Source organism: Rhinoderma darwinii, chromosome 1, assembly GCF_050947455.1.
Source record: "Rhinoderma darwinii isolate aRhiDar2 chromosome 1, aRhiDar2.hap1, whole genome shotgun sequence".
NCBI lineage: Eukaryota > Metazoa > Chordata > Amphibia > Anura > Rhinodermatidae > Rhinoderma > Rhinoderma darwinii.
The window spans coordinates 458,332,594-458,354,651 of NC_134687.1; the positions used below are offsets into that span (position 1 = coordinate 458,332,594).

At 41.2% G+C, this 22,058-nt stretch overlaps 1 protein-coding gene across 2 annotated transcripts in view; it reads right to left on the reverse strand.

Moving 5' to 3' along the window:
• Positions 1-18,706, reverse strand: part of GOLGA3 (golgin A3) — a 52,848-nt gene extending 34,142 nt beyond the window's left edge. Inside the window, exons 1-4 of one of the 2 annotated variants that reach the window (XM_075832671.1) lie at positions 18,182-18,706; positions 15,839-16,128; positions 3,195-3,467; positions 959-1,071 (exon numbers count right to left, since the gene is read on the reverse strand). In XM_075832671.1, the coding sequence (XP_075688786.1) occupies positions 959-1,071; positions 3,195-3,467; positions 15,839-15,962 (510 nt within the window). In that variant the 5' untranslated portion in view covers positions 15,963-16,128; positions 18,182-18,706. The remainder of the gene's footprint in view (positions 1-958; positions 1,072-3,194; positions 3,468-15,838; positions 16,129-18,181) is intronic. The other variant, XM_075832680.1, reaches the window with a different exon arrangement.
• Positions 18,707-22,058: the final 3,352 nt, after the last annotated feature.

Consider the following 22,058-nt stretch of genomic DNA (forward strand, 5'->3'; position numbering starts at 1 on the left):
CAATGAGGATAAAATGTAAGGTTATGCGCCAAGGAAACAAATTTTACAATGATACAATAAATCGTAAAACACTGGATAAAACTGCTACTGAAAAAGACTTTGGGATATTGGTTAACAGCACATTTACCTTTAGCAACCAGTGCCAGACAGCTGCTGCCAAGCCAAATAAAATCATGGGATGCAAAAGAGGTATAGATGCTCATGACAAGAACATAGTTTTGCCTTTATACGAATCACTAGTGAGCCCACACATTGAATAGTGTGCACAATTTTGGGCAGCTGTGTATAAGAAGGACATGGCAGAACAAGAATGGGTGCAAAGAAAAGCGACCAAGGTAATGAAGGGAATTGGTGGATTGCAGTACTAAGAAAGGTTATCAAACTTGGGTCTATTCAGTTTAGAAAAAAAAAAGACGGCTTAAGGGCGATCTAATTACAAATATGTCATTGAACAGTACAGAGATCTTTCGAATTATTTTTTACACCTAGGCCTGTAACAAGGACAAGGGGGCATCCTCTACGTCTGGAGGAGAAAACCTTTCACCACAGTCAGACGGGGATTCTTTACTGTAAGAGGAGTGAGATTATGGAGCTCTCTGCCACAGGATGTTGTGATGGTTCATTCTCTGAACAAGTTCAAGAAGGGCCTTGATGCCTTTCTTGAAAAATATAATATTACAAGTTACGAGTACTAGATTCTGGAGATGGGACGTCGATCCAGGGATTTATTCGGATTGCCATATTTGGAGTCAGGGAGGAATTTTTCCTTTAATGAGGCAATTGGCATCAACCTCACGAGGGTTTTGCCTTCCTTTGGATTAACACAGTAGGATTATAGGTTGAACCTTATGGGTCTGTGTCTTTTTTCAACTATGTAATTCCCCTGGTAGATTACATAATTGGATCACATTTGTTGATTATATTAAAAAGGAAACACAGTTATGATCTTTGGGCTCACCCTCTCCTGTTGCCGTTTAATTCTGTACTGTTTTAACTGTTCCTCCAAGCGACGTCTGGCTTGCAAACGTATTTGCTCCTCTCGCTCAAGTGGTAGGGGAGCATTACTGAAGGCTAAAGAGAATACATACATCATAAAATTAGGTGAGCTCTTGGGTATGCACCCATTCAATGTTCAAATGTAGACCTACTCAAAATGCATAACTAAAATTTACTTTAAAATAGGCAATGCAACAAGCATAGCACACAAGATGATAACACGAGCAAGAGTAAAAGGATGCAGGAAAAGAGTAAGAGAGCATCTATAGATGGTTATACTCATCAAACTAGTGGCCAACTGTGAAGAGGAAACACTCGCCAGATAGTTTTATTACCTTGTTTATATCTACTTTTGGGTCTTCATTATGTAAATGACTATCTGATGACAGATTAACTGCACACTAGGAACTATATAATCTAAGGCTTCGTTCACACCTGCGCCTGGGTCCCGTTCCGACGTTCCGTCTGAGCTGTCCATCAGAACGGGACCCTGACTGACACAAACGGAAAGCAAAAGGTTTCCGTTACCATCACCATTGAAATAGCATAGTCGACTACGGTATTGATTCCGTCAAAACGACTAAAAACCCTTGCACAACGGAGACAAACGGAAACCATTGGCACCGGATCCGTCACCATTGAAATCAATGGTGTTAGAAACGGAAACCTATGGTTTCCATTTGTGTCTGTCAGGGCTCCGTTCCGACGGAAAGCTCCAACATAACGTCGGAACAGATCCCTGACGCAGAGGTGAACGAAGCCTAATATGTTCCATTCTGAACGCACTTTATACAGGAGAACCACAGTTTATACCTTGAACGGTTAGATATGCGCTACACTTAATAGGGAAATTACTTTTTCTTTGTTCCATGTAAACTAAAGTTGATGTCAATTCACTTTTAGTTAAAGAGCCTCTGTCACCAGATTTCCAAACCCCTATCTCGTATTGCAGCAGATCGGCGCTGCAATGTAGATAACAGTAACGTTTTGGTTTTTTTCAAAAACGAGCATTTTTGGCCAAGTTATGAGCATTTTTATATTTATGCAAATGAGCCTTTCTTAAGTACAACTGGGCGTGTTTAAAGTTAAGTCCAAGTGGGCGTGTATTGTGTGTGTACATCTGGGCGTTTTTACTTGTTTTACTAGCTGGGCGTTGTGAATAGAAGTGTATGATGCTGACGAATCAGCATCATCCACTTCGCCTCTGTCGCCTGGTGCCGATGTGTCCTCGCTCGTCCGACACGATGCAGGACCTGGGGCAGGAAGTGACGTCACAGCGTGATCTCTGGAGAACACGCTGTGTGTCTGCACTGCCAGAAGCTGGGTGTTAACGAAGAGAAGTGGATGATGCTGATTCGTCAGCATCATACACTTCTATTCACAACGCCCAGCTAGTAAAACAAGTAAAAACGCCCAGATGTACACACACAATACACGCCCAGTTGGACTTAACTTTAAACACGCCCAGTTGTACTTAAGAAAGGCTCATTTGCATAAATATAAAAATGCTCATAACTTGGCCAAAAATGCTCGTTTTTGAAAAAAACCAAAACGTTACTGTTATCTACATTGCAGCGCCGATCTGCTGCAATACGAGATAGGGGTTTGAAAATCTGGTGACAGAGCCTCTAATCTACACTTACATAATAGGGAATTGTATAAATCGTAATTTTCCAAAATAACCTTTGAAATTACTCAATTTACTCTGTTATGCCTCCTAGAAATGTATTAAATAAATTGGATACTGGGAGTCACCATTCCCATTGTCAATGGGAATGTACGTGTGTACACACACACACACACACACACACACACACACACCAATCAGTGCTAATAGTGCCATAGTTTGCAGGGATACACCAGTTGTCAATTCATTCATACACTTCAAGGAAGAATAACAGAGGAATGGCACTACACGCAGTAAGTGCTCCATATTTGTTATTTCATGGGGATTGCAATTATTTACTAAAACGAACATAACAGGAGAGCTTGCCAGGGACCTTGAATTGTTAAACTTAATGCAGGAAAACTTCTATCAGTAATCTGGGGCGTTAATTACAAAATGCCAAATAGAGACATTCATTATTTTGAAGGTTATTCTATTAGTTTGGCACTAAAATAATCACATGCAGAATTTTCCAAGAAAGTTAAATGTTGCAAGGCAGTAGATGGAATTTCTCTCCAGAAAAAGTGCTTACACAGGTCAGTTTCCTGCATATGAAGGCTTAGCTTCAGCGACTGCAAAGCTTCTTTTCTAAGAACTAGGCCCTCAGTACTAGACTCCGTTATGCGGTCATTGAAACCAGCCACACCTGGGGGTGCTGCTGTACTACAGGAGTTGATGACAGATTCGGAAGATGAAGGATGATCTGAGTAATGAGGTTGAGGCCCGTTCTGACATAAGTTTTCAGATGGGTTAGTCTCCATACTGCCTCCCAGCTTTAGCAATTTCTCCGATTGCATATCGGTCACTAGAAAGAAAAGAAAAAAAAAAGAAGAGTTGTTGAAATAGATATTCAATAGAGTATCTCAGAAAAAAATATATACTAAATGAGTAATTTAAGACAATGCTTAAAGAAAATCGTACTGTCAAAATGACCCAGAAAAATCCTACAATGATGCATGCCTTTAACCTTTCTAGCCTCCAAAATACGCCTGACCAAACTAAAAATGGTCCACACAGCAGTGGACGAACAAGTCCTTACCATCTACATGCAGCTTGTGCGATGGTGTAATATAAATATACGTGTTCTTTTTTTTCCTGCTAGTCACATGAGCTGCAGTACTTTTACATTATTTCTTCCCCAAGGGTCAAAACACATGGGCTAGAAGTAGTTTACGTCTAACCTAGGTAAACCGCATTGTGGCTAGACTTCACATTGTGGCATGAAGTTTGTCCCCGAGTAGCGGTGTGTGCGCGTGATAGATATAGATATACTTCACGCTCACACACTAACCTTTTTGGGTTGCTTTGTGTGAACCAACTGGCTCTTAAAGTCTACAGTAATTTGTCTAATCTCATATAGATATATTCATGCAGGGGCAGGCACAGACAGCAGAGGGTCCCATGCAAGAACAGTATATGAGCCCACTGCTCGAATAGTTTAACAATCCACTAATTGCGAGCCATGAGCAGTTTAGTCCCGTACATACAATCAGACTATAGGAAACTTATTTTAAACTGTCTGTGCACTTCCTAATCTACTGGGCCCCTGTGAAACTGCACAGATTGCAACTATAGTATGTCCGCCACTGTATCCATGTCTATACCCAATACTTGATTTACATCTTAGCAGCCACAAAATGCCTGGTACCTTCGGGCCCACCCCATAATATAGCCATACCAAAAAGCCATGAACGTGGAAATTTAGTCTAAAACAAAAATATAATTGTCCAAAAACCATTGAATTAAGTCGAATTCACCAACTCCTGCTAAATCATTTCCAACTATGTCTCCCCTAGTCCCAAGTATAGATATAAAAACATACAAAAAGCAACTTTACAGTATATATTAGTATTTGGTGCAACAGAAACCAAATCCGAAGATTCAACCTGTTAGCACTTTTCTCCAGTATCGTCACATATATCATTTGTGTCCGTCCAGTACTTTTTTTGCTTCAGCCGGACACAACCGATGGGAAAAACCTGTCTGGCAGCCATAGCTGGACAAAGAAACGTAGCATGCAACGGTTAGAAGTCCGGCATCACAACTGATGCTGCCGGACACAAGATTAATCCCGTAGGGAACTATGGGATCAGTTTTGTCATCAGTTTTCCGAGAATATATCGCAGGTCATTATACCATTCACAGTTTTCCTCTGATTTGCAAAGTGACCTTTATACTACAAGAATGTAAAGCAGCTGCATACGTATGCAATTATACTGTCAGAAACAAAGGTTTACTACAGATTAACCCCTTGGCAACATGTCACGTACTATTACGTTGCTGTCGCCAAGGTCTTAAGGCACAGCTACGTAATAGTAGGCGATGATGATGGTGCGGGCTCAGAAGCGGAGCCCGCACCATCGCCAGCGGGCGTCAGCTGTATATTGCAGCTGACACCCTGCTGCATGGCCAGGACCGGAGCTAGTCTCCGATCCGGCCGATTAACCCCTAAAATGCAGCGCTCAAAAGCGAGCGCTGCATCTATGGGGTTTTATCAGCAGATCGGAACCCAGCAATGTAATCGCTAGGTTCCAATGACTGCTCCGGCAGACAAGAGGCCTGCCATGTACGGAAGCCTGCAAGGTCTCGCCCGAAGGCGGGGTCTAAAAGGCTTCTGTACCCAGAAACAAGATGGCGCAAGCTCAGAAGCGGAGCCTGCGACATCAGTCACCGGTGTCAGCTGTATATTACAGCTGAGACAGAGCTGTAATGGCAGGGAACGGAGCTAGCTCCAATCCCTGCCCATTAACCCCTTATATGCCAAGATCAAAAGCGATCGCGGCATCTTAGTGGGTTTTAGCTGATCAGCATCGCTGCGATGCGCAGTGTTGCAGATCGTTGCTATGGCACCCAGAGGCCTAACAATGGCCTCCTGGTCTGCCACGTATGGAAGCCGATTAGGCCCCGCCCAGAGGTGGGGCCTAATAGGCTTGCGGTCAGTGAATAACTACGTGGGTAGTGCAATGTATTAGAGTAAAGATCAGAAGTGCAGGGTTTCCAGTCCCCTAGCGGGACCAAAAAAAAGTTTACAAAAAAATTAAAAAAAAATAAATAAATAAATAAAAAAAAATAAATACCTTTTTCCCTATAATATGTATTTTATTATTGGGGGAAAAAATGAAAACATTAAAAATAAAATAAAAAGTACACATATTTGGTATCACCGCGTACCGACCCAGACTATAGAACCGTAATGTTATTTTTCCTATTCGGTGAACACTGCAAAAAATAAAATAAAAAACAACGCCAGAATCGCTATTTTTTTCACCACTCCTCACAAAACATAGAATAAAAAGGGATCAAAAAGTCACATTTACCCCAAAAACAGTACCAATAAAAATTGCAACCTGTCCCGCAAAGAACAAGTCCTACACAGCTTTTTTGATGAAAAATAAAAAAAAAAAAAAAAAGTTATGGCTCTCAGAGTATGGGGACACAAAAAAATAAAAAAAAAGGGATTTTATTGTGCAAACGCTGTAAAACACAAAAAAAACACATATATATATATATGGTATTGCCGTAATCGTATTGACCCGCAGGATAAAGTGAAATGTCATTTATAGCCCACTGTGAACACTGTAAAAAAAAATGAATAAAAAAAAAAAGAAGTCAGAATTGCTGGTTCTTGGTCACCTTGCTTGCCAAAAAAATGGAACAAAAAGGATCAAAAAAATTAAAAAATGAATTCGCATGTACCCAAACATGGTACCAATGAAATCTACAGATTATAACACAGCAAATAAGCCCTTACACAGCTCCGTTGCAGAAAACATAAAAAAGTTCTGTCTCTGTTCTATGGCAATGCAATCCATTATTATACACTCTTATTATACCCTGATGTATTCTGCCCAGCTTACATATGCCCCCACATTATAAACCGAAATACTAGCAATACCGCAAACAGAACTACCAAGCAAAGTCTGCGCTCCAAAAGCCAAATGGCGCTTCCTCCCTTCCAAGCCCTCCAGCATTTTACTTCACATATATGGTATCGCCATACTCTGGACAACCTGCTTAACATTTTATGAGGCATTTGTCTTCAGTGGCACAAACTGGGAACAACATATTGTGCACTAAAATGGCATATCAGCGGAAAATTTTAATTTTTACTTTGCACCATCTGCTATGCATTCATTTCTAATGAAAAAACAAGTCGGGCCAAAATGCTCACTGCACCACTTAATATGCCCTACTTTAGTAGTTTCCAAGATAGGGGTCATTGCTTGGAGGTTTGTTTTACTATTTGACTTCAGGGCACTGCAATTGTGGGCCAATGCTGTGAAAATCACCAAAATAGGCCTCAAAACGCATATGGTGCTCTTCACTTCTGAGCCCTGTCATTTGTCCAGGCAAATGATAAATGCCTTGAGGGGTGTAGTTCGAAAATGGGTTCACTTCTTGGGGGCTTCCATTGTACTCTGGTACCTCAGGGTTTTGCAAATGCGACATGGCACCCAAAAATCCAATCCGCAAAATCTGCATGCCAAATAGCGCTCCTGCCTTTCTGAGCCCTGCAGTGTGTCCAAACAACCGTTTATGACCACATGTGGGGTATTACCGTACTCGGGAGAAATTGCTTTACAATTGTTGGGGTGCTTTTTTTTTCCTTTATCCCTTGTGGAAATTAAAAAATGCAACATTTTAGTGTCAAAAATGTTGATAATCATTTCCACTGCCTAATTCCACTAAGTTCAGCAAAAAAAACTGTGGGATCAAAATGCTCACTTATACCCCTAGATTAATTCCCTTGGGGTGTAGTTTCCAAAATGGTGTCTTTTTGAGGGTTTTCCCTATGTTTTGGCACCACAAGACCTTTTCAAACCTGAGATGGTGCCTAAAATATTTTCTAATAGAAAGGAGGCCTGAAAATCCACTAGGTGCTCCTTTGCTTCTGAGGCCTGTGTTTCAGTCTATTAGCACACGTGTGGGATATTTCTAAAAGCTGCAGAACCCAGGCAATAAATATTGAATGGTGTTTCTCTGATAAAACCTTCTGTGTTACAGAATTTTTTTTTTATTACAAATAAATTTTGGCAAAAAAAAGAAAATTTGTACATTTCACCTCCACTTGCTTTTAATTCCTGTGAAACACCTAAAGGGTTAAAGAGGCTCTGTCACCACATTATAAGTGCCCCATCTCCTACATAATGTGATTGGATCTGTAATGTAGATAACAACAGTGTTTTTTATTTTGAAAAAGTGTCATACACTTATCTCCATTCATTTTTAGCAGTACTAGCAGCAAAGAATGATCATGCGAGATCACGTGTGCGGTCATTCACAGAAACTTTACCGAAATGTCGGGAGTGATGAATAGACATCGCGTCCTGGCTGGAAGTGATGTCTATTCACTCCCGAGACTCTTCGGTAAAGTTAATATGGGAGTATGTGACTGCACAGCATGATCTCGCAAGATCACGCTGTGTTGCGAGTACTGCAAAAAATGAATGGAGAGAAGAGTATGACGCTGATTGGTCAATGATTGGCCAGCGTCATACACTTCTCTTTACAACGCCCAGTTGGTAAAAAAGTAAAAACACGCCCAGTTGTCTATTAAGAAACGAATTAGCATAAATCTAAAGTTGTGCATAACTTGCTCAAAATTGATCATTTTTTCAAAATAAAAAAAACACTTAACGTTACAGCGCCGATCAGATTATGTAGGAGATAGGGCACTTATAATCTGGTGACAGAGCCTCTTTAAGACACTTTCTGAATGCTGTTTTGAATACTTTGAGGGGTGTACTTTTTAAAATGGGGTGATTTATGGGGACTTTAATATACAAGGCCCTCAAAGCCACTTCAGAACTGAACTGGTCCCTGAAAATATAGCCTTTTGAAATTTGATGTGAGAAATTGCTTCTCAAGTTCTAAGCCTTGTAACGTCCTAGAAAAATCAAATGACGTTCAAAAAATGATTCAAACATAAAGTAGACATATGAGAAATGTAAACTAGTAACTATTTCGTGAGGTCTTAGGCCGGATTCACACGAGCATGTGCGCGCGCAAAAGGTCCATTACAGCTCAGTGTGTCATCCCTGTATGATGCGTGGCTGGGTGAGTTTCACGCAGCCGCCATCATTATGACACTCTGTTTGTAAACAGAAAAGCACGTGGTGCTTTTCTGTTTTCATTCATAGTTTTTACTGCTGTTGCACGAATCACGCTCGTCCAACGGAAGTGCTCCCGTGTGCTGCGCGTGATTTTCACGCACCCATTGACTTCAATGGGTGTGTGATGCGCGAACAATACATAAATATAGGACATGACGTGAGTTTTACGCAGCGGACTCACGCTGCGTGAAAATCACGGACTGTCTGAACGGCCCCATTGACTAACATAGGTCCGTGCGAGGCATGTGGAAATCACGCGCGTTGCACGGACGTATGATACGTTCGTCTGAATAAGCCCTTACAAGCAGATACATTTAAATTTAGAAAAAAGCACATTTTTCCCTAAATTTTGGTGTTTTCAACAAACAAATATTGAATTTAATCGATCAAATTTTTCACTAACAAAGTACAATATGTCACGAGAAAATCTCAGAATCGCTTGGATAAGTAAAAGCATTCCTACGTTATTACCACATAAAGTGACACGTCAGATTTGAAAAAAAATCATTGTCTCCACAAGGCCAAAACAGGCCGTGTCTCCAAGAGGTTAAACGAAAAAAAAAAACACGACTAAGGATATAAAATTATGGGTAACTACCTATTACCTAGTTTTCTCAACTTTTTAATGTTGAAACATCTTCACTTGAGCAGCTCTGTTCAGTTTTCTGCACGATTTATTATTTCTATAAAGAAACGTTAGTCCATATATTTTTGAGAAGTTATTTAGTTTGCATGGCATATAATAATGCTTTTAAAATATAAAGTGTCAGCTTTGTAAAATTAGAAACTGGCACTTCAGGTCATACTGAAAACATTTTTCAGTTCACTATACTTACACACTAAAAATAGATACCAGTTTATAGATTTGTAGTCTTGACTGGCTGCATAATATAATAAAAAGAAAACAAATCCGTCAATAGTAACCAACTACATAAACTCCACAAATACCAAGGGTACGGGCACACAAATAATGAAACATCAGCAACATCCTGTAGGGCAATGCATAGGGATGCAGATTGATGGGAGAGGATGCCTTTATCCGTACAGGGTCCTTCGCGCTGGAATGCCTAGTTTGTTCACCAGGCAACCACCTATTGATGTACGTTAGATTCTCAGATCAAAAAGACAGGATGTGCTCAGTCAAGTGCCTAAACCCATTCTTGGTTAATTGGAGATTAGAATCAATAGAAATATCTTACATAAGGCTCACAGCACCACATAAGTGATTTTAATTGGTCGGGCATTGTGTTGCAGTGACGGATTTCCAGACTAGTTCCACAAAAAAAAACCTAACCAAAAGATGCAATAAACATTAAATGGATCCTGTATATACCAAAAATATTCAAAATGTTTGGGCTGGTCACCTTTATAGTATTGCGTATCCTTCAACATGGTTATTGGGCGGGCATCCAGCGTACTTAACCGCTCCCAGCCGGTCAGCAGTAGAGAGAAATAGGTCTCTCCTCAAAAAAAGGCAGGTGCACGGCAACCCTATTAAATGGCAGATGTTGATGTGTACCCTTATTTAAGGAGTGATGCAGGGGAATTTGCAGACCATGTCTATCTTTATTATTATTTTTTTAATGTATGAATTTACGTTCCACTTTTTAATTCCGTATACTTTGTATATGTATCTATATGCTTTTTAGAGGTTTAAGAGCGAAAACCTATACTTCTACTGTATGCTCCAACCGTAATGTTAACGGAGAGTGGAACAGCCCAGTTTCTGTCATTTTGGGTGGCATCATCTAAAAGATGTATCATAGTTAGCATTCTCTTTATTCAGAATTTATAATCATTATGGTCCAGAAACATAAAGTAGAATATAAGTCAGAGGGAATACAGAGCAACCAATTAGGATACCTTCAAATCCAACATTAAAGAGGCTCTGTCACCACATTATAAGTGCCCTGTCTCCTACATAAGAAGATCGGCGCTATAATGTAGGTGACAGCAGTGCTTTTTACTTAGAAAACTATCTATTTTTACCACGTTAGGAGCGATTTTAGCTTTATGCTAATGAGTTTATTAATGCCCAAGTGGGCGTGTTTTTACTTTAGACCAAGTGGGCGTTGTACAGAGAAGTGTATGACGCTGACCAATCAGTGACCAATCAGCATCATACACTTCTCTCCATTCATTTGCACAGCACATAGTGATATAGCTTATGTAGGAGATGGGCACTTATAATGTGGTGACAAGAGTCTCTTTAACGCTATGTTCACACAGAGTTCTTTGCAGGCAGAAAATTCGGCCTCTATATCCCATCTGGAATTTTGAGGCCGATTTTGATCTGCCTGCACGCCGTTTGCCGCGTTTTTCGCCCGTGGCCATTGAGCACCGCTGGCAAAAAACGCAGTGAAATACGCTTTCTCTGCCTCCCATTGATGTCAATGGGAGGTCAGAGACGTAAACACCCGAAGATAGAAGAGACATGCCCTTTCTCCCGCGAGCCGGTTTTTCCGGTCGTGGGAAAAGAACGCCTCCGCCTCCCATTGAAATTAATGGGAGGCATTTTCTGCGGGTTTTTTTTTTTTGCGGTTTCCGCGTCAAAAAACTGTGTGTGAACCGGCCCTAATGCTGCTTTTTACTGCAAAGATGACATAGTTGTAAATCACATTTATGAGATGTCCCATTCACACCATGTGTTTGCCACGCAGTTTGGTGTGGTTTATGTAGCCCCCTCCATGGCTCCAAAACATGAAAAATGCAACAAAAAAATAGCTCCCGCTCCGGAGGAACCTGGTGTGTCCTTGCATTACAAGGACAACTATTGAATTAAATAGCCGGCATATAATGCTGCATTAGCCCTGAAGCAGCCGCTTGGCATTAACTGCTGCTTACTGCAAGGATTTGTTTTTAAAAAGGGTTGTCTTCATGAGATAACCCCTTTAAATCAACCACCACTGCAAGGTTAGAACTGCATAGAACGCATCTACTAAACAATGCAGGGTGTTCAGACAATAAGGGAACAGAATGTTCTCAAGTCTAACTTGACCTTAAAAAGGATATCCTTGTTTAATAACATTAAGGCAAATAATCACAAAGCACCAGATTCTGATATACTCTCAGATAACGCTACTCTATAAAGGTAATATTTCACCTATAGTGAGGATCACGAGATATAGGTCTACCCAAGGAGCCCATATTAATTGTTTCGCCTCTTTCTTCACATTTCTCCTTAGAAATATATATATATATATATATATATATATATATACACACACACATACATACGTATTGATCCAATATTCTTTTCTATTTGAATGTTTCACCTACATGGAGTTTGTTCAAACTTTCAGATGTGTGGGTTGTTTTTTATTCCAAGTACCTTAGTTCTTTTCAGGCTTTTATACAGTAAACTCTAAGGTGACTTCTAATATTCTTATCATTTAAGAAGAGAGGGAGCAGGACCTGTCAATCTGTGGTTGGCACAAGAGAGGAGACTTCCTGTAAAAATAATCTGCAATGGACTGCTTGTGAAGAAAGAGATAAGTAGTGTCTCTGTAGCATGAATACCCAAGACTATAAATATTATAAAACAAAAACTACTAAAACACATTATTTTAGTAAAAATAAAGAAATATAAACTAAAGGCTATGTAAAAAATCTTTTGAATTGGGGTTTTTAAAAAACAAAATTAAAAAAATGTTTTACTTTTTTTTAGGATACAGCTTCTATGTATCCTGGATGCATAGAAGCTGTATCTTGTGGTCAAAGCCAAATCTGTCAGGTCAGCGGGACGGACAGCTTTGGTGCTGCGTGTCTCGGTCATGCAGGATCTAGCTATTATCGAATCACATCTATGTTGAATTTAGATGTCATGGAAAATAACTGGCTCCTACGTGTCAGAGATACGCAGGACCAGCACTCACCATTACGGATTCAAGCGTTAAAATCGCAAGATACAGCTTTTATGTATCCAGGATACATAGAATCTGCATCCTAAAAAGTTACTTTTTTTTTTTAATAAAGCCTGATTCAAAAGCTGTTAAAAATAAAACATTGATTTACCAAAAAGAAAAAAAAAAAAGAAAACATTTTTTATTTTTGTACAAATTTACCCTTAATAAAAACACAACACAAATTATTATAAATACCATATGGATAAAAAAAAAAAAAAAAGCGTCAGGGAAACACAAAAATTATTTCGGAGCCCAACTAATAGAAAATTAGGGCCGTTAAACCGCCACATACAAAAACTATTTACAAACATGTCAATGGAAACTTTACATTATATTCATAAATAATATTTGTAGATTTCTATTTGAAGTATTTTTGACAGCACATAAAGTCTCCCCAATTCCGCGTTTAGTTTCAATAAGTGTTTGCACTGAAGACAAGCCAAATTCCACACTTACCTAAAAGTAGGGAGCAAAATAGGACAAGGGTGATGTACTGAGCAATCAGAGGATAATGTAGTAGGATGGGGTTACCCTAGTCAGTGGGGGGTTTCTGTCAGCATGGGCATTTTAAGTGGTGTTTCAGACTGCGCTTCCTCTTTGTTCCTACTGGAGATATGCCCCCCCCCCCCGGCCCCATTTATGCCACGAGAGATGTCATGTGAGGGATCACAACCAGGAAAGTGGTAAGGAGTTGATTTTGGTTCTCTAGGGTGAGCTCAGAGGACAAAGGAATGTGTGTCAGACCCATGGTGTTCAGGTGCCCTCAAGTCGGGGTTGGGCTGACTGAAGTGGGATGGGAACCCTCAAAATGACTGCATTTCACTTTACGTTTGACGCACTGCTTATGCACTTTAATGACATGTGCAGTGTTTGAATTATTTTTATATAAAAGGTTATTTGTATTATTTAGATTTTTTAATAAAGGGCTGCTATGGCCATCTAATTCATGTCACGCAGTTTTTTGTTTTTACTTATACAGCTTAGGCTTCGTTCACATCTGCGCTAGGGCTCTGTTCAGACGTTCCGTCTGAGCTTTCCATCGGAATGGAGCTCTGACAGACACAATAGCGTACAATGAATAGCGTAGTCGATTACGGAATTGATTACGTCAAGACGACGGAACCCTTGCATAACAGAGACAAACGGAAACCATTGGCACCGAACCCATCACCATTGAGATCAATGGTGATGGAAACGGAAACCTATGGTTTCCATTTGTGTCTGCCGGGGCTCCGTTCCAACGGAAAGCTCCGACAGAACAGAGCCCTGACACAGATGTGAATGAAGCCTTACTTATAACTCAAGTATCTCTAATCCTTCAGTCATGTGATGGACACACAGGTGCTGGGATTGTTAGGAGACACAGCCCTGATACACATACTGTACTGTAACGATCCCCGCACCTGTGTGTCCATCACATGACCATGGACAGAATTTTATCCACTAGAAGTAAACAATGAATGTTCCTACTGAATACCATCGAACAGAGATCTAGAGAACCTTGGAAAATGGAAAAATGTATAAACTTCTCATTATACAAAGAATGAAATTTCCTGAAGCCGGACAACCCCTTCAATTTAGGAGTTTTGAGTCCACGATTCTTTTTTTTTTTAAAACCACAACATGCTCTAGAAGGAAAAAACGGAATAAGGAAAACGGTGTTTTACATATGCAGTTTAAAAAAAAATAAAAAAATAAAAAAACACCCATCAAGGAACATTTCCTCAAACAATATCTCAAAAATGCTCTGTTCACACTGGCGTCATCTTGCATTGCATTGGCTTACTGTCACCCTGACAGCAGAGCAATAAAGTCTGCTACACTATTCTACCCAGCATTAGGGGGGGGGGGGGGGGAGTTACTTTTTTTATTTAATAAATGCAGACCTCATTGATAACTAAACAGTTTATATTCAACTAAAGGATACAAATCCCCTCTTTCTATACCCCCTCCTTCCTCTTTTTTTTTGTGCCAGCAATGAAGTCTGCACTAATCTACCCTGTAAGGGTATGTTCACACGGCTTATTTTCGGCCGTTTTTCGGGCCGTAAACGAACGAAAAATTTGGAGCTGAATGCCTCCAAACATCTGCCTATTGATTTCAATGGGAAAAACAGCGTTCTGTTCTGATGGGGCATTTTTTTACGTGGTGGTTTTAAGTGCAGTTCACTTCTTGAGCCGTTTTTCATTGACTCTATAGAGAAACGGCTCTAAAAAGGGCCGTAAAAAACGCCACAAAAATGCTAGTTAATTAAAACATCTGAAAATCAGGAGCCGTTTTCCCTTGAAAACAGCTCTGTATTTTCAGCGATTTTTTTCTAAGAGTGTGAACATACCCTAAAGAAATGTTCAGACGCAAAGTCAAAAACGGTTGAAAATTACGGAGCGGTTATCAGAAAAAACAGCCTCTGATTTTCAGCCGTTCTTTAAGCTGAAAATTAAGCTGCTTTTAAAGCGTTTTTCATAGCGTTCAATGGAAAATCAGCTCCAAAAAACGCCTCAAGAAGTGACATGCTACTTATTTTTACGAAGCGTCTTTTTACGCGCCGTTTTTTAAAACAGCGGCGTAAGAAGACGCCCCGTATGAATAAATGCCATTTTTCACATTCATTTCAATGGGCAGATGTTTGGAGGCGCTCCGCTGCCGTTTTTTCAGGTGTATTTTGGGGGCGCTTATGCCCCGAAAACACAACGTACCCTTGGAAGACAGCAACCTGATAGACTCATAAGTTAATAGGATTTGTCATATATAACCTGAAATCCATTATGGCAGTGAGAACAGAGCCTAAAAAGCATTTATAGAAACATGAAGCTTTTGCTGGGTTTTTAGGTGATCGTGATACAGCGGAGTTCCACACTATTGCGCAGCACGAACGAGATTAACAACGTCATGGTGCTAGTGCATTTCTCATAGAAAATTATGTTGGTGAATTGCTACAACCAGTAGCAGTAAGCCACCAAATCAGAATTTCAAGGAGAGTTTAAAATTATAATGTTATAAAATATAATATAAAATATAATGTGTTACTATAAAACGTGAACACAATTGCTATGTTTTTCTAAGCCTAACAAAACAAAAACCTAATGAGAATACATTTTTATTGAACATTTTAACAATGCAATACGAAAGTGATCAAAACGTAGAAAACGACCACTTACCATCCTCTCCATTTCTCCTGCTTATTTCTACACTGGCACCAGCCATTGCAACTTGATTATCAGAAATGCCATTTCCATTCACTGTGCCAAGTAAGACTCCCGGTGATTCAGACACAGGCTGCATGAACGCACTTCACTGATTTTTTGCTATAAGGTATATGGAAGTGCCTTGACTTGATATGTTTCTGATGTTTTTAAAATGTTTGTATCATCTCATCTGAGAAACTGGGTTAACATGCTAGGCTGGTTGTCATGACCGAGTGTGACAATTTGTGAAATCTATGCAGTCCCTGAAAAACAAAAAGCATGGTGTCTATGAGCACACCAGAACAGATACTTACACCACATGTCCCAATACAAACAAATTATAGGCAGAGAATTTCACAGTATGCAATTAAAACAGTAAAGTAACAGCCTCATAACGGTGCAGATTTACACCCGCACGCTTTCTAATTCATAGCATACAAGAAATGACATCTACATCCAGTAGATTATCATCATCATACATCTAACATAACCAGAACAGCCAAATAGTTACTGAAGAATTCTACGGAATAAACAGTAAGGCCCCATGCACATGACCGTGCCCACAATCACGGCCCGCAATTGCGGGCACGGCCGGCCGCCGACTGCCACCCGCATTTTCTGGCCGTGCTCCCATACAAAGTATAGGAGCACGGCCCGTAAAATAGGACATGCTCCATAATTCCCGACACGGTTCTACGGCACGGACACCCATCCGTAGCGCTACGGAAAGGTGTCCGAGTTCAATGAAAGTGAATGGGGAACGGAGGTTTTTTACAGTCGTGTGCATGAGGCCTATGGGGTATGTGCACACGACCTCTTTTCAGACGTAATGGAGGCGTTTTACGCCTCGAATTACGCCTGAAAAGACGGCTCCAATACGTCGGCAAACATCTGCCCATTGCCTGCAATGGGTCTTACGATGTTCTGTGCAGACGAGCTGTCATTTTACGCGTCGCTGTCAAAAGATGGCGCGTAAAATTACGGCCGCGTCAAAGAAGTGCAGGACACAATTGGAGCCGTTTCTCATTGACTCCAATGAAGAACAGCTCCAATTACGTCCGTAAAAGACGCCGTGAAAAACACGTGCACTTGTAAAAACGTCTGACATTCTAGAGCGGTTTTCTCCTGAAAACAGCTCCGTAATTTCAGACGTAACTGGCGTTGTCGTGTGAACATACCCTAATAGAGGTTTACTATGTGTGGGGGTAACAGACTATATAGTGTTGAAATCATCAAATGTTGAGCGTGCACGGGAGAAGAACTGGAGTAAGTGCTTAGCATAGTGTGCAGCAATTGGAAGGGTCTGACTGTTTGAGTATATTCACTCCCTGGATATGAAAAAGGAGAGGGTGAGCCGGTCATAGGATGTAACATGGTATTAGGGATATAGGGCAAGTTACAATGTGGATGTGGCATGGTACTAGGGGTGAATTGCAGATTAAATGGCTTTGAGGCAGGAAGTATGGTACAAGAGAAGTTAGATATATGATCTCTCTCGTATATAATATATATATACATATATATGATAGAGGAATTGACCTGAAGCAACATACTATAGATATGACCAGGTTAGAGGGATGTGACATACAACATGCTACAGATATGACCAGGTTAGAGGGATGTGACATACAACATGCTACAGATATGACCAGGTTAGAGGGATGTGACATACAACATGCTACAGATATGACCAGGTTAGAGGGATGTGACATACAACATGCTACAGATATGACCAGGTTAGAGGGATGTGACATACAACATGCTACAGATATGACCAGGTTAGAGGGATGTGACATACAACATGCTACAGATATGACCAGGTTAGAGGGATGTGACATACAACATGCTACAGATATGACAGGTTAGAGGGATGTGACAGACAACATGCTACATATATGACCAGGTTAGAGGGATGTGACAGACAACATGCTACATATATGACCAGGTTAGAGGGATGTGACAGACAACATGCTACATATATGACCAGGTTAGAGGGATGTGACAGACAACATGCTACATATATGACCAGGTTAGAGGGATGTGACATACAACATACTACAGATATGACAGGTTAGAGGGATGTGACAGACAACATACTACAGATATGACAGGTTAGAGGGATGTGACAGACAACATGCTACATATATGACAGGTTAGAGGGATGTGACAGACAACATGCTACATATATGACAGGTTAGAGGGATGTGACAGACAACATGGTAACAAGACGATACGGCAGGTTACAGGGGATGTTATGTGACAGACGATATGGCAGGGACATGGCACAACGATATAGTATCTGACGACTATACTCACCGGACATGTGCAGCCCCGTGTCACAGACAACTGTCACTCGGCTCCTAGCTCCAGCTTTTCCCTTTTGGCCTCTCCCATTAGACGTGGCTCTTGGTGACCGGCCCGGTGTCTATATATTTTCCTTTCCACTAGGAAACATGAGAAACCGGAACCATAAGCAGTCTACGGTGCTCTACTAAACCGACGACGTATGACCCCGCACACTAGACACCGGCACCTCGAATAGTCCTTTGATATAGGGGAACAAAGAACAGCAAGCACCGAATAGCGGCCACGTCGCTTTCCATGTAATATCAGCTGTGTAATGTTTCCCAGAGGAAGACAAATCTGATGCACCAAACACTTCCGGTGCCACCTGAAATAAGAGGAGGGTTTGTGTGTTTAACCTGTTCGCTGACGGCAGTAAACATACATCGCGGATACAGTCTGCTGCGAGCACTGCACGGTTACTCTTCAAAACACACTTGAATAGCACCATTTACCAGCAGTACAGACAATATATCTCTCTACACGGTATCAGATTCCCCAGCATAACCCCTTCGGCCAAGCAGCCCAACTGGCAGTCAATTACAACGCCACACTCCACAGCGCATATTTTGTCCCGCCCCTGAAAACTAAGGCCACACCTCCAAAACCGCCCCTCCATTAATATGATTTTATACAGTATTATTTTACAGGATCCACAATGCATCTGTAATAATAGGTTTATAGTAATTCACCTTCCCGCTGCAGCCACTTTTGACCGTCCTGACAGACTTATTTTTCAAATGTCGCACTTTATGTGGTAAAGCGATTCTGAGATCGTTTTCTCGTGACACCTTGGACTTTAACCCCTTCGGGACAAAGTCATTTTTTGATTTTTCATTTTCGTTTTTCCCTCCCCGCTTTCCAAGAGCCATCAATTTTTTATTTTTCCGTTAGTAGAGTGGTGTGAGGGCTTATTTTTTGCGGGAGGAGTTGTGGTTTCTTATGGTACCATTTATAGTTCCATATAATGTACTGGGAAACTGAAAAAAAATTAGTTGCGGGTCGAAGTTGGAAAAAACTGCAACTCCTCAATAGTTTTTTGGGTTTCGTTTTTACGGCTTTCACCGTGCGGTAAAACCGACAACTTATCTTTATTCTGAGGCTCAATACGATTATGGTGATACCAAATTTATATAGTGTTGTATATATATTATACTACTTTTATTGATAATAAACTTTTTGTTAAAAAAAAAAAGTTTTATGTCGCCACATTCTGAGGGGCAAAACTTTTTTATTTTTTCACCGATTAAGGTGAAAAAGGCTTATTTTTTGCGGGACGAGCTGTTGTTTTTCTCGGTACCCATATTTTGCTACGTAGAGCATTTGATCCATTTTTCTTCCGTTTTTTTTTTTAGAGCTAAGTTGACCAAATAACAGCGATTTTGGCGTTTTACTTTTTTTTATTTTTTACGTCGTTCACAGTGCGCATTAAATAGCGATATATTGTAATAGTTCAGACTTTTACGGACGCAGCGATACCAATTTTGGGGGAAATGGGAAAAGGGGTGTTTTTTGAACTTTTAATCTATATTTTTTTTTTTCACTACTCAAAACTTTTTTTCACTTTTTTTACACACTTTACTAGCCCCCCTGGGGACTTGAACCAGCAATCGTTAGATCGCTGGTACAATATACTGCAATACTAGTGTATTCAGTATATTGTCATTTTTACAGGCTTCTGCTTCATTAGGACCCTGGGCTGCCATAACAACCATCGTCACCCCCTGATCTCACTGTGGGGGCACGATGAGCTGTCGGAGGGGGCCACCCCCTCTTTTCAACGCCTCAGATGCTGCGGTCGCGATTGCTGCTCCCGGCTGTTTGTCCCGGGTGTCCGCTGTAAAATACAGCCGACACCCGCAGCGTATGGAGCGCGCTCCAAACATCACCCCCCGCACCCGGACATAATAGCACGTCTGGGTGCGCGAAGGGGTTAAGTTAGTGGTAAAATTTGGTCGATACATTCAGTATTTAATTGTGGAAAAACACCAACATTTTGCAAAAAATTGCAAAAATTAGCATTTTTGTAAATTGAAATGTATCTGCTAGTTAGGGCGGATTTACACGAGCGTGTGCGTTTTGCGCACGCAAAAAACGCGGCGTTTTGCATGCGCAAAAGGCACTTAACAGCTCCGTGTGTCATCACATAGGATGTGCAGCTGCGTGATTTTCGCACAGCCGCCATCATTATGACACTCCGTTTGGATGTTTGTAAACAGAAAAGCACGTGGTTTACTTTTCTATATATCGCTTTCTGTCATGGGATTGATGTGCAGAGATGTTCCTTGGAAAAGTTGTTTTCTATATGTTTTGCATTGTGTATATCATGCATTGAATGGCATGTAATTTTGATGTTTATATATCACTGTATGATATATTGTAATATTGTGATTTATCTACTGCAAGCTTTGAGTTCAATAAAACGAGTTTAAAAAAATAAATAATCCATAGATGTGTGTCACACGAACGTGTATTGGGTCCGTGCGGGCCGCGTGGTTTTCACGCGCCACGCACAGACCAATACAAGTCTATGGGGCAGTACAGACAGTCCGTGCTTTTTGCGCAGCGTTTGTCCGCTGCGCAAAAAGCGCGACATGCTCAATATCTCCGCGTATTTCGCGCATCACGCACCCATTGAAGTCAATGGGTGCGTGAAAACCATGCAGGTCGCACGGAAGCACTTCCGTGCGAACCGACTGAAGCAGCGCACCAGCTGTCAAAAGGATGAATGTAAACAGAAAAGCACCACGTGCTTTTCTGTTTCCAAACATCCAAACGGAGTGTCTTTGAGATGAGCGAACCCGGACAACCAAACCGAACTTCACCGGGTTCGGCCAAACTAGTTTTGGCCGAACCCGGCAAAAAAATTTCCGGTACGCGACGTCAGGAGATAGTCACTGTCCAGGGTGCTGAAAGAGTTAAACTGTTTCAGCACCCTGGACAGTGACTTCCGATCCCAATATACGTGAACCTGTAGAAAAAAAAAGAAATTCTGACTTACCGATAACTCCCGGCTTCTTCCTCCAGTCTGACCTCCCGGGATGACAATTCAGGCCAAGTGACAGCTGCAGCCAATCACAGGCCAAGCACAGGCTGCAGCGGTCACATGGACTGCCGCGTCATCCAGGGAGGTGGGGCCCGATGTCAAGAGAGGCGCGTCACCAAGGACGCGTCACCAAGGCAACGGCAGGGAAGTTCTCGGTAAGTACGAACTTTTTCTTTTTTTTTTTAACAGGTTTCTCGATATTGTGATCGGCATTCACTGTCGAGGGTGCTGAAAGAGTTACTGCCGATCAGTTAACTCTTTCAGCACCCTGGACAGTGACTGACGTCGACTAGACTCATCTCTATGATGGCGGCTGCGTGAAAATCACGCAGCCGCGCATCATACACGGATGACACACGCAGCTGTCAAGTGGTTTTTGCGCGCGCAAAACGCTGCGTTTTTTGCGCGCGCAAAAACGCAACGTTCGTCTGAATCAGCCCTTAAGCTGTGACACAATCCTTTCTGCACAGGCCGCCGGTGTCGCACTGATAAATGTCCTTCCTTATCCCCCTTTTGGTCCACACTCTGCACCTTTGCAGTTTGGGGAATTTTGCTGGGAAAGTGTTGTCCTGGTATAATACGGGCACCGTCGCTTCCAGCAGATATGTTTGGACCCTACACTTCCTGGTTCCCTAATTTTAGGGCCTTGATAAATCGCCTCTTGAAACAGAAGAAATGTTCCCCTCTGATCTGCAGAACTGCATATTTTTTATTTCCTGACTTATTGGAGCCATAACTAATTTTTTTTTTTCATAGACATAGTGGTATGAGGGCTGTTTTTTTGCGGGACGAGCTGTAGTTATT